The sequence below is a fragment of the Miniopterus natalensis genome, chromosome 18, assembly GCF_054644295.1.
Source record: "Miniopterus natalensis isolate mMinNat1 chromosome 18, mMinNat1.hap1, whole genome shotgun sequence".
NCBI lineage: Eukaryota > Metazoa > Chordata > Mammalia > Chiroptera > Miniopteridae > Miniopterus > Miniopterus natalensis.
This window is the reverse complement of record NC_142098.1, coordinates 18,610,189-18,624,004: the sequence shown is the minus strand read 5'-3', so window position 1 is coordinate 18,624,004 and position 13,816 is coordinate 18,610,189. Positions and strand designations below refer to the sequence as shown.

Genomic DNA, 13,816 nt, shown 5'->3' with positions numbered 1-13,816 from the left:
TTTTGCCATTTGTATGTCGTCTTAGGAGAACGTCTGTTTGAGTCCTTTGTAAGTTTCACATTATGATTTTAATTCTTATTCAGCTTGCAAGCACTGACCCTGGGCTAGGTACTACACAGCCTTTTAGTTTTCATTTTTACACTTTCATGTATGGTTTCCTTTTTAACAAATGCACATAGACTTTTTAAAAATCAATATCAAAACAAAGCTTTGTTAGATAGCACAGCCCACTGCCAAATGAATTTAGGCCAATGCATTTTATAAGAGTTTGGAGAAGGAGGTGCTGACGTGTGGGCTGGAGTGCTTTGGGAAGTCTTTAAGAATTGAGGAGGAATTTGATCTGGGAATTTCAGTTTGGGTAGGAATTAGATTTCTGAAGATGATGAGGTCCTTCTGTCATCTTTCTGGGTGTTTATGCAGTCTGGTGGTCCTTGTCACTCTTTTTACTCTTACTTTTATTCATTGATTAGTAGTTTAAGGTATTGTCTAAATTTTCTCAAGTTCCATTCGGTGTCTATGCTTGTACTTTATCGTTTTAAAAATTTAAATCATTTTTTATTTTTCAATTACAGTTGACATACAATCTTGTATTTCTTTCAGGTATACACCCCAGTGATTAGATATTTATATAACTTACTAAATGGTCATCCCAATAAATCTTGTACCCATCTGACACCATACATAGTATTAGAATATTATTAGCTATATTCCCCATGCTGTTTTTAACATTCCCATGACTATTCTGTAACAACCAATTTGTACTTCTTAATCCCTTCATCTTTTTCACCCATTCTTCTTCCCTCCTCCTAGCCCAATCTGGCAACCATCAAAACGTTCTTTGTATCTATGAATCTGTTTTTGTTCTGCTTCTTCATTTATTTTGTTTTTTAGATTCAGTTGTTGATAGATATGTATTTATTGCCATTTTATTGTTCATATTTTAAAGCTTCCCCCCCCCCCTTTTCTTGAAGACCCTTTAACATTTCATGTAATACTGCTTTGGTGGTGATGAACTCCGTTAGTTTTTTCTTGTCTGGGAAGCTCTTTATATGTCCTTCGATTCTAAATGATAGCTTTTTCTGGGTAGAGTAATCTTGGTTGTAGGTTCCTTGCTTTTCATCACATTGAATATTTCTTGTCAAGCCCTTGTAGCCTGCAAAATTTCTGTTGGGAAATCAGCTGACAGTCTTATGGGAGCTCCCTTGTAGGTAACTAATTGCTTTTCTCTTGCTTCTTTTAAAATTCTCATCTTTAAGCTTTGGCATTTTGATTATGTTGTATCTTGGTGTGGGCCTCTTTGGATTCATCTTGCTTGTGACTCTTTGCTTCCTGGACTTTTCTGTTCTATTTCCTTCATCAGGTTAGGGAAGTTTTCAGTCATTATTTTTTCAAATAGGTTTTCAATTTCTTGCTCTCTCTCTTCTCCTCTGGCATCACCTGTGAATGTTGGTATGATTGAAGTTGTCCCAGAGACTCTTTGGATTCTTTTTTCTCTTTGCTGTTCTGATTGGGTGTTCTTGCTTCCTTATATTCCAGATTGCTGATTTGATTCTCGGCTTCATCTGCTCAACTGCTGATTTCCTGTAAATTATTCTTCATTTCAGGTGGTGTATCCTTCATTTCCAACGGATTCTTTTTTACGGTTTCCACGTGAAGTTCTCACTAAGTTTGCTGAGCATCCTTATAACCAGTGTTTCGAACTCTGCATCTGGTAGATTGCTTGTCTCCACTCTATTTAGCTCTTTTTCTGGACTTCTGTTCTTTCATTTGGGCCATGTTTCTTTGTCTCCTCATTTTGGCAGCCTCCCTGTGTTTGTTTCTCTGTGCTAGGTAGAGCTGCTATATCTCCCGGGCTTGGTAGAGTGGCCTTATGCAGTAGGTGTTCTGTAGGGTCCAGTGGTATAGCCTCCCCAACCACCCAAGCTGGGCACTCCAGGCTGTGTACACCCTCTTGTTGTAGTTGAGCCTTGATTGCTGTTGGCCTGTCAGTGGGAGGGATTTACTGCCAAACTGATGGGCAAGGACTGGCTTGCTACCACTGACCACCTTGGAGCATCAGTTGTTCAGGGGCCCACCCCACAGAACAGGACTTAGTTTAGCAGAGCTCTGGTGCTGCAGAGCCCACCCATTGAGTTTGTCACTTGTAGGGGTGGTTGGGTGGTGCTTTGATGTGGTCTGAAGCGGCACGTAGACATTTTTTTAAATGATGAATGCTGCTCCTGTTCATTATAGAAAATTTTGGAAATTCTGAAAACTAGAAAAAAAAGTATAAATTTGATATTAAATGGTAAGCACTGTTTAACTTCTACACTTGACTTTATTTTCTTCCTTATTCAGTTTTCTTTATTAAAATATAACTACGCATATGCTCTTATATCCTGTTCTTTAATTGATTTTTAAATTTTGGACTAGTTTTACATTTAGAGAAAAGTATAGGGAGTTCCCATATGCCCCTTTGCCCAGTGTTCCCTGATGTTCACATCATACATTACCATGGTGTATTGTCAAAACCGAAAAACCAACTTTGGTACGTGACTATTAACTAAAGTCTAGACTTTGTTTAGAGTTCACTTTTTTATTCCCCACCAATGCCCTTCTCCTGGTCTGGAATCCAACCCAGGATCCCACATTGTACTTAGTTGTTCTCTCCCCTTTGCCTCCTCTGGTCTGTGACACTTGCTCAGTCTTTCCTTATCTTTCATGACCTTGACAGTTTTGAGGAATACTTCTCAGGTATTTTGTAGAATGTCCATCAATTGGTCTGATATTTCTGTCATAATTAGACTGGAGTTATGGGTAGCCTGAAGTGATGGGTATTTGGGAAGACTGTCACAGAGGTGAAGGTCTTTCAACACATCATATCGAGAGGCATATGCTCTCAACATGGCTTGTCAATGGTAATGTCAACCTTGATCACCTGGCCAAGGTGGTATCTGCCAGATTTCTCCTTTATAAAGTTACCTGTCCTCCATTCTTTGGGACTAATTCATCGAGTCCAGTCCTCACTAAAGGAGGAAAGGATGAAACTGTTTTCACCTTATGTCAAACTATAAGAACTTTACATTTCATTGCAACTCTTCAGGAACATTATGTCAGTGCCTACATTATAATTCAGCCAATGGGAATTTGATATTTGACTTGAAAAGTTGCCTTTTGTTGTCCAGTTGTTCATGTTCCCATTGTCACAGAATTGTGTTCAGAGTGAACCTCTGATGTGACCCTCATGAGAAGCACTTTTGGGGTCACTGTAGGGTTCTCAATCTTCGTGCCATGACTCCTCAGTCCCCTGTCCGGCAGTTGTGTTCTGCTTTCTTTCAAGTCTTTTCCTTGTTGTTGCTCATGTTGGCCAGGGCTCCTTGAGGTCAGGGATCTGGCTGGTTCCACCCTAATAGTGTTTGTTGGATGAACAAAACTCCTCCCTTTTCATTCCTAGACATAAACATTCTAGTATTGAAAGCTTTCCTTATGACATTTCCAGGCCTGGGAAGACTGGGTCAAAGTATAAATGTTTTAATAGTGTAATCTTGGCCAAATTTCCAGAGGCCTTCTTTTAATGAGCCGTTAGAGCAGGGGTGGGGAACCTTTTTTCTGCCAAGGGCCATTTGGATATTTGTAACATCATTGGCGGGCCATAAGAAACTATCAACTTAAAAATTAGCTATGAAAAAAGCCCCTAGATTTATTGAATTTCGAGTCCCGCCTGTGGTTGCCTTGGCAGGGCCAAACCAAATGATTTCGCGGGCCCTATGTGGCCCACATGGGCCGGATGTTCCCCATTCCTGCTTTAGAGTTTCGTTGTCTCTTATCTGGGAATTAGGGTCTAAAGTCAGTGCAAAAGGTGAAAACTGTGGTCAAAATACCCTTTGAGAAAATCCCTCCACCTTCTTTTGGGGAGGGGGGTCACTGGAATTGCAATCCTCAGTTTGAGGCTCACAGGGGCCAGAGTCCCACTGAAGGGGCAGCAGCCTCAAGGGCTTGTAGCGGATTGCCTCCTGGGACATTTCTTTTCCCCCTTTGCCCTTGGCCCCTTGGCACATATACTGAATCTGCATATTGCCAAGCATTTGCTGTGCTGCTTCAGCCTGGCAGGGACAGAGGGGAGACTGAGTTGGGCCTCCAGGAGGCGAAGGAGGTGGGAGTTGTAGGTGGGAGGCAGGCAGGTGCGTGGGTCCAGTTTTCTGCTTCAGCAGGAATGCAAATAGCTTTCCATGGGGTTAACATTTGTGGCTTTGGCACCTTGAGACTGCCTGGGGGGCTTTAGCCACAGGTGCGCACAGCTTCCCCCGCAGACTTCTGCTTCACTAGACATTTTGGCTGGAGCTCAAGAATTTGCATTTCTGACAAATTCCCAGCTGGTGTTGATGCTACCGGTCCAGGGACTCTTCTCAGAGCAGCAAGTTTCCAGAGCTGCACTGACCGACCTGGGGCCACCCGCCACATGTGGTATTTAAATCTAAGTGAACTAAAATGAAAAATGCAGCTCCTTAGTTGCACCAGCTATATTTTATGTGCTCCATAGCCACATGTGGCCAGTGGCTACTGCGTTGCACAGCCCAATCTAGAACATTTCCGTCATCGTAGAAAGTTCTGGGCATTGCTGAGGTTTGAATCTCAGCCCTAACACTGGTTGTATGAGTCTGGGCAAATGACTTAATTTCACTGTACCTTAGTTTCCTAATATGTAAAGGAGAGATAATAGTTTCGGCCTCCTCGGGTTGGCGTGAGGTTTCAGTAGGTTAGTATGTGAAAAGTGCTTGGATGGGGCCTGGCTTCTCCGGTAAACACTAACAGATTTTATTATTGTCATTCATATAAGAAGCAGGGGGTGGGTGGCGGAGGTGATGGTCCAGCCTCGGGGTGGCAGGTGGGTTTCCTGGGGCTGCCCACCTTGCCTGTTTGGTAAAGGCTGCCTGGGGTGAGGTGTTGTAGGAGCTGGGACTAAGCTGCAGGAAAGGGAAGATTTCATGACTGTTTAGTGACGTCAGGCAGGGGCTGTTCATGGCGCATTGGAAAGGAGTATCATTTTTTGTCATTCCTCTCTGTAGGGATTTCCCTGGTTCCTAACCCACTATCACAGGTTGAGCGCCCAGGAAGCAGAGTCTGAGATGCGGGTTGTGTGCAGGAAGCATGTCTGGGATGTGCATCGGGATCAGCACCTGTGGAAGTAACGGCGGCAGGGGGAATTGGGCTGCCGCCCAGTCAGAGCACAGCCTCAGCACCGCCGTGGGGAGCTCCTGGGGTGGCCCTGTAGAGCCACCCTGAGCTGAGGCCGGAGGGCTAGGCTCTCTGATCAGCCAGTGAATGCTGGATGTGGCCTCGGCCGAGGCACTCTAATGTCTGATGTCAAGTCCTGGATGGGGAGAGGGCTGAACTCGTAAGCTGCTCCCTTCTTCCCCTCTAGCAGCTCGGTAATCAGTGTGCCTGTCCTGGCTTGGGGTCAGGCCGTGCAGTGCAGATCCATATGCCCCGAGTGGGAAGTGAGGAAAGGGTGGGTAGGGGAGTGGTGAGGCCCCAGCACAGGAGCCCAAAGAGGCTCGTTGGCCCCACCTTTACTTGGCTGCTCAGGTGCTCCACCGTCAGGAGCAGGTGGGTTCTGAAGTCCTGGTGCTGAGACGCGCCTGTCCTTGGACCCTGAGTTTCTCTCTTTTACAGCATCAGCCTCCGAGAGCTGAAGGCCATCTTGCCCCTGGTCAACTTCAAAGTGAGCAGTGCCAGGTTTCTCAAGGATAAGTTTACGGTAAGTTTCATTGTTTGGCCTGGTGATTTTGTGGACTCAGGTCTACTCACGTGAAGTCACTTTGTGCCTTTGAGCTCTGTGGAATGGTGCCCAAGAAAGCCCTTCACCTCCAGATTTATCTGTCTTAGTCCAGGCAGAGGGATCACGTGAAGATCTTAGGACCGTGTTCTCAATTCTAGCAGGGGACACCCGTGAAGACTATGTGTATGAAGATGCTTGACTTGAACTGCTTTCACCAGCCCAGCTTTCCCTGTCCCTCCCCATCCTGCAGCCTGTTTTCCTTCTAGGAATACGAACAAATGTATTTGTTTTGGAAAATATTTGGAAAGATTCCTCATGTAGGTTGCCAGGGATGTGGCATGTTGTAAACAAGTCCTGATAATGTCGTTGTCAGGGTTGACTGTTCTCTGCCCTTCCCCTTGCTTCCCACCTATCAGTCCTCCCACCCCTCCGTCCACTCATTCCTCCTTCCACCCATTATTTAATTTGTTTTTGTTCTTGTGTGATTAAGCTGTGGGTAGATCTGGGGCAGGTAAAGTCACTCCAGGGGTCGTGATGAGGTAGAGCAGGTGAGGTGGGGTGTTTGAATGATGTAAGGATGGAGGTGATATGGAGACACCCTTTCTGGCCCCAGAGAGATACCAACTCTTGTCAAGGAACCCAACAGCACTGCACCCCAGTAACCCCAGTATAGATTTGAAAGTGTCTTCAGTGCTCCCAAAAGGAGGAGTTCTCGTTATGGCTCTTGGACTTCTGGTCAGGACTCTTTCCTTTTGGGGGTCACGGGAAGGATTTTACCTGTTGGGGTTCCTGTTGGGTATGTTTTTCAGGCAGATAAATCAGGAAACTTGTGGACAGTTTGGGCTCAGAGGAATGCTGGTTTGTTTTTAGCCAATGTTGTAGAAAAGTGTCCTATTTCTGTAAACAGGGAGGAGGCATTCTTGTGGTGGACACCCAAAATCGTGTGGTCACTTTTTTTTTTTTTATATTTACAGGAAATAGGCGTGCACAAAGATGAATTCAGCTTTGAACAGTTCCATCTCTTCTATAAAAAACTTATGTTTGAACAGCAAAAATCGGTAAGGTGATTCTAGAGCAAATGATCGAATGATATGTTTGTTTCCCCTGTGTTTCAAAGTCCAGCATGTTCCTAAGAACACCAGAGGGGTCTCCTGTCTAGTCACAGAAATGTAAAGTGGGAATGACAGTGACACACCATTCATCTGTTAGACTGGCAAACATTTTTAAACGTGATGGTGCTGTGAGGAAGTGTGGGGACTTGGCTCGTATACCTTCTTGGTGGGAATATGAATGGCCATAAATCTGATTGGAATTTAATCTGAGTCTATTAAAGTGTAAAAGTTCACCAGCTCTACTGAATTATCACATTCTGGGAGGAAATTGATCAAATTATTAATAGTAACCAGCCTTGGGTTGCCCTCTACTCAGAGATGGTTACTATTAATTCATACTTTTAATTCATTTTTATGAGAATATATATTTAAGATAATATGCTGTTAGAATTAAATTAAAATTAAATTTTAAAATAATATGCTAGTTTAAATTTAAAATACATCTTGGCCTGACAGTGGCATTTTGGGAACTCTGTTTTAGAGAAATGAAAGCACTGGGACCTAAGAGTGTGTCACCGGATTGTTTATTGCAGCATTACTTTCATCGGCAAAATACCTGGGCACCATCTGAGTGCCCCTTGGTAGGGGAATAGCTGGGTAAATTATGGGCCAGCCATGCTCCGCAGCATCAGCAGCTGATGCATTCCCGGGCAGTTGTGTTTCTGTTGATGCGGAAGGATGTTCATGATATTTTGTGAGGAAAGTCAGCAGCAGATTCACGCGAGGAGCTAGGTCTGTTTTTTTTTTTGTAAAAACAAAGCAATACAGTAATCCTCCCATATATCATTTGTGTTTGTTTTTGTGAACACCTCACATTTAATGTTAATTTTGTGTGTGTCCTGGAGGAGTTTGGAAAGATGAGCAGGAGAGATAATTACATTTTTCTTGGCACACCTCAGTTTTCTTTGATTTGTTCCAAGTTGGTCTGTTACTTTTGCAATAAAAAAAGGCCCCAAAAGTATAAAGCTTAAAAAGTGGGGCATTCAGCGCAATGCATGGAATGTGGTGTCTGGTGGGTGGTGTGCACGCCGCAAACAGAAGCTGCTGCTGTTACTGTTGGCAAAGGGCTTCGCAGGTGGCACAGGTGGGTCCAAAGCGGAGCCGAGAGGGAGCCGAGAGTAGGGAGTTGGAGCCAGATGGGTTATCTGGTTTCTCCAATCAGCTGTGTGGTCTTGGGCCAGCCACTGACCACTCCCAGCCTCAGTCTTCTTATCTGTGTAATGGGGGTGGTGATCCCTGCACCACAAGACTCTGGGGTTAAAAAAATAAATAAATAAAAGGAGCTAGGAAAAAAAAAAAAGACTCTGGGGTTAACTAAATGAAGGATTGGCGGTTGAGGGTGCACACATTTTTAAATGATGAGTGTGAAAGTCACTAGAGCCCAGTCGGGCGTGGCTCAGCGGTTGAGCGTCGACCTAGGATCCAGGAGATCGGGGTTCGATTCCCGGTCAGGGCACACGCCCGGGTTGCGGGCTGCAGCCAATCAATGACTCTCTCATCGTTGATGTTTCTGTCTCTCTCCCTCTCCCTTCTTCTCTCTGAAATCAATAAAGATATATATATTTTAAAAAAAAGATATAATTAGACTAATAGCCATAAAATAAATTCTAGAAGAAAACTTACAAATTTATTAAGAATGATTGATTCTCAGTAATAAGGTTATGAAAGAGGTGAGGAAGACTTCTGCCTTTGGCTTCGTAAGTTCTGGTTATATTTGACTACTTACAAGTCACACAAATTACAGTGATAATTAACAGAAAAAAAGTCCATTCATTTGCATTAGTAAGTCACCCAAATTATATAGCGTTAAGTTTTTAACACCCCAGATCTGTTCATTTGCATTAAGTGGTTTGACCTGTCTACTGTTCTTGTTTTGTGTTTTCCTTCTGTTTTCTATTTCAGATTCTTGATGAATTCAAAAAAGATTCCTCCGTGTTCATCTTGGGGTGAGGCACCTCTTCTGGATTACTGTTGTTTGGGGTGGCTGTGCCGGTTATTGGTGCCCATGGGGGTCCTCCCAGTCCAGCTAGCTGACTCTGGGAGGGCCGCCTCTGTGGGTGGTCCCTGGGGTGAGGGGGTCCCTCCTATCTGGGGATTGGCTATGCCAAGCCTATGACATGGATAAACATGAACAGTAGCCACAGAGTTTGTGGACTGTTGAGAGGGTGGCCCGAAGGTTCTGTAGAGAAGCCTGCTTGCTTCAGGACCCCCTTGCCTGGATTGTGCTTCATAGAACATGACTGGTGAATAGGTTTTTTATACAAATTCAAACAATGTTAGTGGCAAGGTGAGTTTGGGAAATTCCTGGTTAAGCAGGTATAAATGAATTACAATGAGTCGAAGCATATAAAGTGCTTCACATGGTGTGTGGCAAGGACTTGTGTAGAGTCATAATGATATTATTAAAAAGTAAGTGCTGCAGGATTTGTCAGGACCTTGACTGTGCTACCAGTCCCCCAAGTAGGGGATTTATAAAGTGTTATGTGTTTCCCAAGCCTGTCTGCCTGGGAGAAAGGTTTCCCATGGAGTTAATAGCACCTAGAGCGTGATTTGTGGCACAGTGACCTGGACCTGCTCTTTGGAACCAACCCTCATTGATGCGGACACTCCAGTAGTTATTCCCTCTGTTGCCTTCTAAACCAGAAAGCCCAAGACTTCAGAGTATATAAAAACAAATCTGATGTTTATATAGCATTTCAATGAAAAGACTAGTGAATGAATGAAAAGCTATGATGCACCCTTATGCTGGTTAGCAGAAAAGGTTAGAAATACACTGATACAGAGACAGTCGACTTTTGGACCCTGAGTGTTTAGTAAAGGGAGAGAGCTTACAGCGTGTTTTATCTCCCGTATTTTAAAAAGACCCCACCCTGACCCCGCTTGCAAGTGCTCAGGGACAAGTACAAACTCCCCTGGACAGCTCTGTTCTACAGAATGTGCTCTCCATAGAGACCAGTGCCCCTGCAAGGGGGTCCCGGTTTTTGGACAGCCATGAACATCCTCTCCAAGGCCCTCTGTCAGCAAGCTGCTGGCCGAGGTGGTCCTCCTTTATCCACGGCGAAGGGTTCCCTCATCCCAGATGGAAAATTCTCCCAACAAGGGGCCTCTGCTTGCTCCACGGCCCAAGTCTTGCATGTTCTAGCTGACTCTCCCCATCTGCCCAGAGCCTGGGGGGCCTCATCTGACCCCCACTCCTGCTTCAGAGCCCTCGGTGGTGGCTCAGCACACTCTGGATTGTGGCTTCTAAGGAGACACTTGGATGTGGCCCCCGTTAGTTGTCCGACCCCCTAAACGCCGTTCGCGTGCAGCCTGCCCGAGCATTTGCTGTGCACACGCGCGGCTGTGCCCTCCCTCCTCGCCGCCGGAACCATCAGGGCCCACCCGCCCAGGTTGCCGCGTTCTCTGCGTCGTTACAGGCCAGGAATGTCATCCAGGCCACCTTTGTCTTCCTGTTGACAAGCTGCGCCTGGCACCGAGGAGGGTCTTGGCAGGGTGTCCGGGTGGCAGGTGGCCTGCTGGCAGGAATGGCCTCCTGACTGTTGAAGCGTGTCCCTCTCTAAATACCCTCTCTTTCCCCGAGGGCAGCAACACCGACCGGCCCGACGCCTCCGCTGTTCACCTGCATGACTTCCAGCGGTTTCTCCTGCACGAGCAGCAGGTGAGGGGACAGAAGGACGGGCGGGGAGCTGGGAGCAGCTTCCTGGGTGGATTCTCACCATCTGCCTTCTCCTGGCCCCCGGTAGTCATGAAACAGTCGTCGTCTCCCTGTCCGGTGCCACTCTGCTTGTCTTAGACTCTGGAGTGAGAACAGCCTCTCATTAGCTCCTTTTCCAAGCACAAACTGAGGAAGGGCAAAAGTGAGGGTTTCTCCAAGTCAGGCGGTCAGGGTGACTGCCTGCAGGAAGGTGTGTCCTCACCTGGCTGGCTTCTGCTCCTTCTGGCTCAGCTTAGGTGTCACTTGCTCAGGAAGCCTTCTCTCGCTGATGGAGAATGTGACCAAGGTGGTGAGCCTGCCGGGTCCTCTGGGGGATGTGAGTGTAGTTGTCCTTAAACAATGACATGTGGGAAGGCTCCTGGGGTATTTACATACAGGCTCCAAACTGGTGGCAGAGCCCATGGGTTCTGTGTTGGGCAGTGGTTTCCCACTGGGCTCTTCTGCCCCCCAGGGCACTATCTGGAGCCAGTTTGGATGGCCACAACTGGGGGCACTCCTGGCATGTAGCAGGTTGAGATCAGAGATGCTGCTCAACATCCTAAAAGATACATGTCAGCCCTCCCACAGCAAGGAATTACCTGACCCCAAAAGTTAACAGGGCCCAGCTGAGAAACCGAGTAGCCCGAGGTAAAGCTGAGGTCCTCTTACTAGCTGTGCGACCTTGAGCAGTACTTTGACCTTTCTGTATCCCAGTTTTTTTAAATGGGGATGAGAGCCCCACCTCAGAATCGTGGGGGGTCAGAGAAGCGTGTATTGATCTTTGTGTATATGTATCTACGTGCATAATCACATCTATTTCATTATTTATATCACTGGCATCTCACTTACATTTTCTCTATTTAATTTTGTTTTTTAATAGACTTTTTTTTAGAGCAATTTTAGGTTCACAACAATATTCAGTTCATTTATGTTTAAAAAAAACCTTTGTATTACAGAATGTTTTAAACATGCACAAAAGTAGCCAAACTGACATAGGACCACCACGTACCCATCACTCCGATTAAAAAATTATGAACATTTGCCAGTCTTGTTACACCTGTCCTCCATCTCACACCCCTGTATCTCCCTTCCCTTCCCCCCTTCTCTATTCTTGGCTGGAAAATTCTAAAGTAAACCGCAACGTATCTTTAAGACAATGTATCATTTTACTTGTAAATAGTCAGCATGTCTCTCTTATCAAATGGGCTTCTTTAAAAAAAAACAAAACAACACTCCTATTATACCTTGCACACGCAACACTGATTTCTTTGTCGTCCAACACACAGCCTGTGTTCAGGTTTCCTTGATTGTGAAGAGCACAGCGCGTAGACACACGCCCTTTGCGCAGGGCAGCCCCGCGGCTGTGGGTGCTGTACCGTGAATGGTCACTGAGGACGTGGAGGTGCCGTGCTTGCCCCAGGTGGGGGCTGAATGCAGGAGGTCAGAGGAGGCTTATTTGCTCAGCCTGAGCTACCACCAGGGGGAGGTGCAATGCAAGGGGGTGCGTTCGTTCCACTGGGCACAATTACACGCTCCGAGCTGAGCGGCCAGTACAGCGAAGCAGAGAGGGAGGCGTGCGGTTTCTTCTCTTCGCCGTGCTCTTCCTTGCCCTGCATGACTCACCTTTGTAGGGAGCGATAGAAGTGTTACACCAAATATATTCGTGACCGAAAGCTGTTCTGAAAGAAGGGGTTGATGGAGCCAAACGCTGGCCAGACAAGGGCCAGGGCCTGGGGCGTGCGGCCTGCACTGGCAGCCGCAGGGCTGGTGGGGAGGACAGGCGCTCGCTGTCCTGGAGCCGACGGGCTTTTTCATGTCAGTAGTGTGGGGAAGAGAGATGTCAGTTGCTTTGAAAGAATTTGCATTGGCTGCAGATCCAGGGGGTGGGAGAAGCTGAAGCGGGGCTGGTTCTGGGACCGGGGCCGAGCCCGGAGGGAAGAAGTATGTGCTCCTTTGGTTAGGTGGTAGGAAACAGTCCAGAAAGTTCATTTGTAAACAAGACACGGAGGTGTCTGGTGGCACCTATCTTCTTCAGGTAATTGTGAAAATAGCTACCTGGGAGTTAATTCAGGGTTTCAGCATATACTCAGGAATGCAAGCAGTCTTCTGTTGGTTTTGCCCTGCAGTTAACTGACTAATCTCTCTTGTCCCTTCCTTTCACCCTCTAGTCTGCTGTAATTGAATTTAGGACATCTCAGAATTTTCTCCCTGTCAGCAGGTACATGGCTAACCTCCTGGGGACAAGTAGCCTTACATCCCAGATTTCACCGCCTAATGCTGCTTAATTTTATTACAGGAGAGAGTGACAGGCTCCCTCTCCACCCCCTACCCCCAGCCCCCTTGCTGGGCTGTCCTCAGAGATCAGGGATATGGGCAGCTCTTCCCCTGCAAGACAGCCCATGAGCATCTGTGTGTGATAGGAACAGAGCAGACGGGATGCAAAGATGGGGACCCTGAGCCATTAGCCTGGCTGACCCTTAATGTCCCACGTGCCTGGTGCTCTGTGGGGTGAGGGCATGAAGCAGAGCTAGTCACCTAGGACATTTGTTTGGTGTGATGGATGCTCATATGGGGCACAGTCACTGTAGCACTTGGTGTGCAAATTAGTGCAAGTTTTCGAGGAAGCACTTTGGCAAAATGCAATTAAAATGAAAACTTTGAAAAGAGGTTTATACACTTTGATTAAATAATTGCCCTCCTAGGAACTTATCCTAAAGCCAATAATGGCATCATTTTCAATAGAAATGAAAACTTGGAACGAATCTAAATCTCCATTAGGGGACTGGTTAAATATGCTCCAGTCCTAGGGGGTATGGGTCACACTATAGAAAGGGGGTGAAAAGGAAGACCCCCCCCCAAACTGACGTGTGTGAGTTGCTCTCAAGCTCAACGTTGGGCCATGTTATTTAAGGACTCGACACCTCAGTTTCCCCATTTATATAATGAGGGGTTGTGTGAGTTCACAGGGAGCCACTGTGTGAAAAAGATTTAGCACCGAGCCTGGCATGCAGTCTGTGCCCGGTGTTGGCTGCCATCACCCGCCATGGATTGTTCCTCTCACCACTACCCTTATTTTCATTAACACAGATGCCTTGTACGATTCATTTTTTTAACCCCCAAGTAGATTCATTTTTACCAAGTAGATTCATTTTTTTAACCCCCAGACTATTTGTAGTTTAAACTCCTTGAGGCAGAAGGTTTCTTATTGACAGTCACCAGGTTCCAGGTTCTATCAGCTTTTTATGAGAAAGC

General features: G+C 46.2%; 1 protein-coding gene across 1 annotated transcript in view; it reads left to right on the top strand.

Moving 5' to 3' along the window:
- Positions 1-13,816, top strand: part of PLCG2 (phospholipase C gamma 2) — a 121,175-nt gene that overhangs the window by 49,993 nt on the left and 57,366 nt on the right. Inside the window, exons 5-8 of the mRNA XM_016196971.2 lie at positions 5,653-5,737; positions 6,733-6,816; positions 8,773-8,816; positions 10,456-10,528. Coding sequence (XP_016052457.1) covers positions 5,653-5,737; positions 6,733-6,816; positions 8,773-8,816; positions 10,456-10,528 — 286 coding nt within the window. The remainder of the gene's footprint in view (positions 1-5,652; positions 5,738-6,732; positions 6,817-8,772; positions 8,817-10,455; positions 10,529-13,816) is intronic.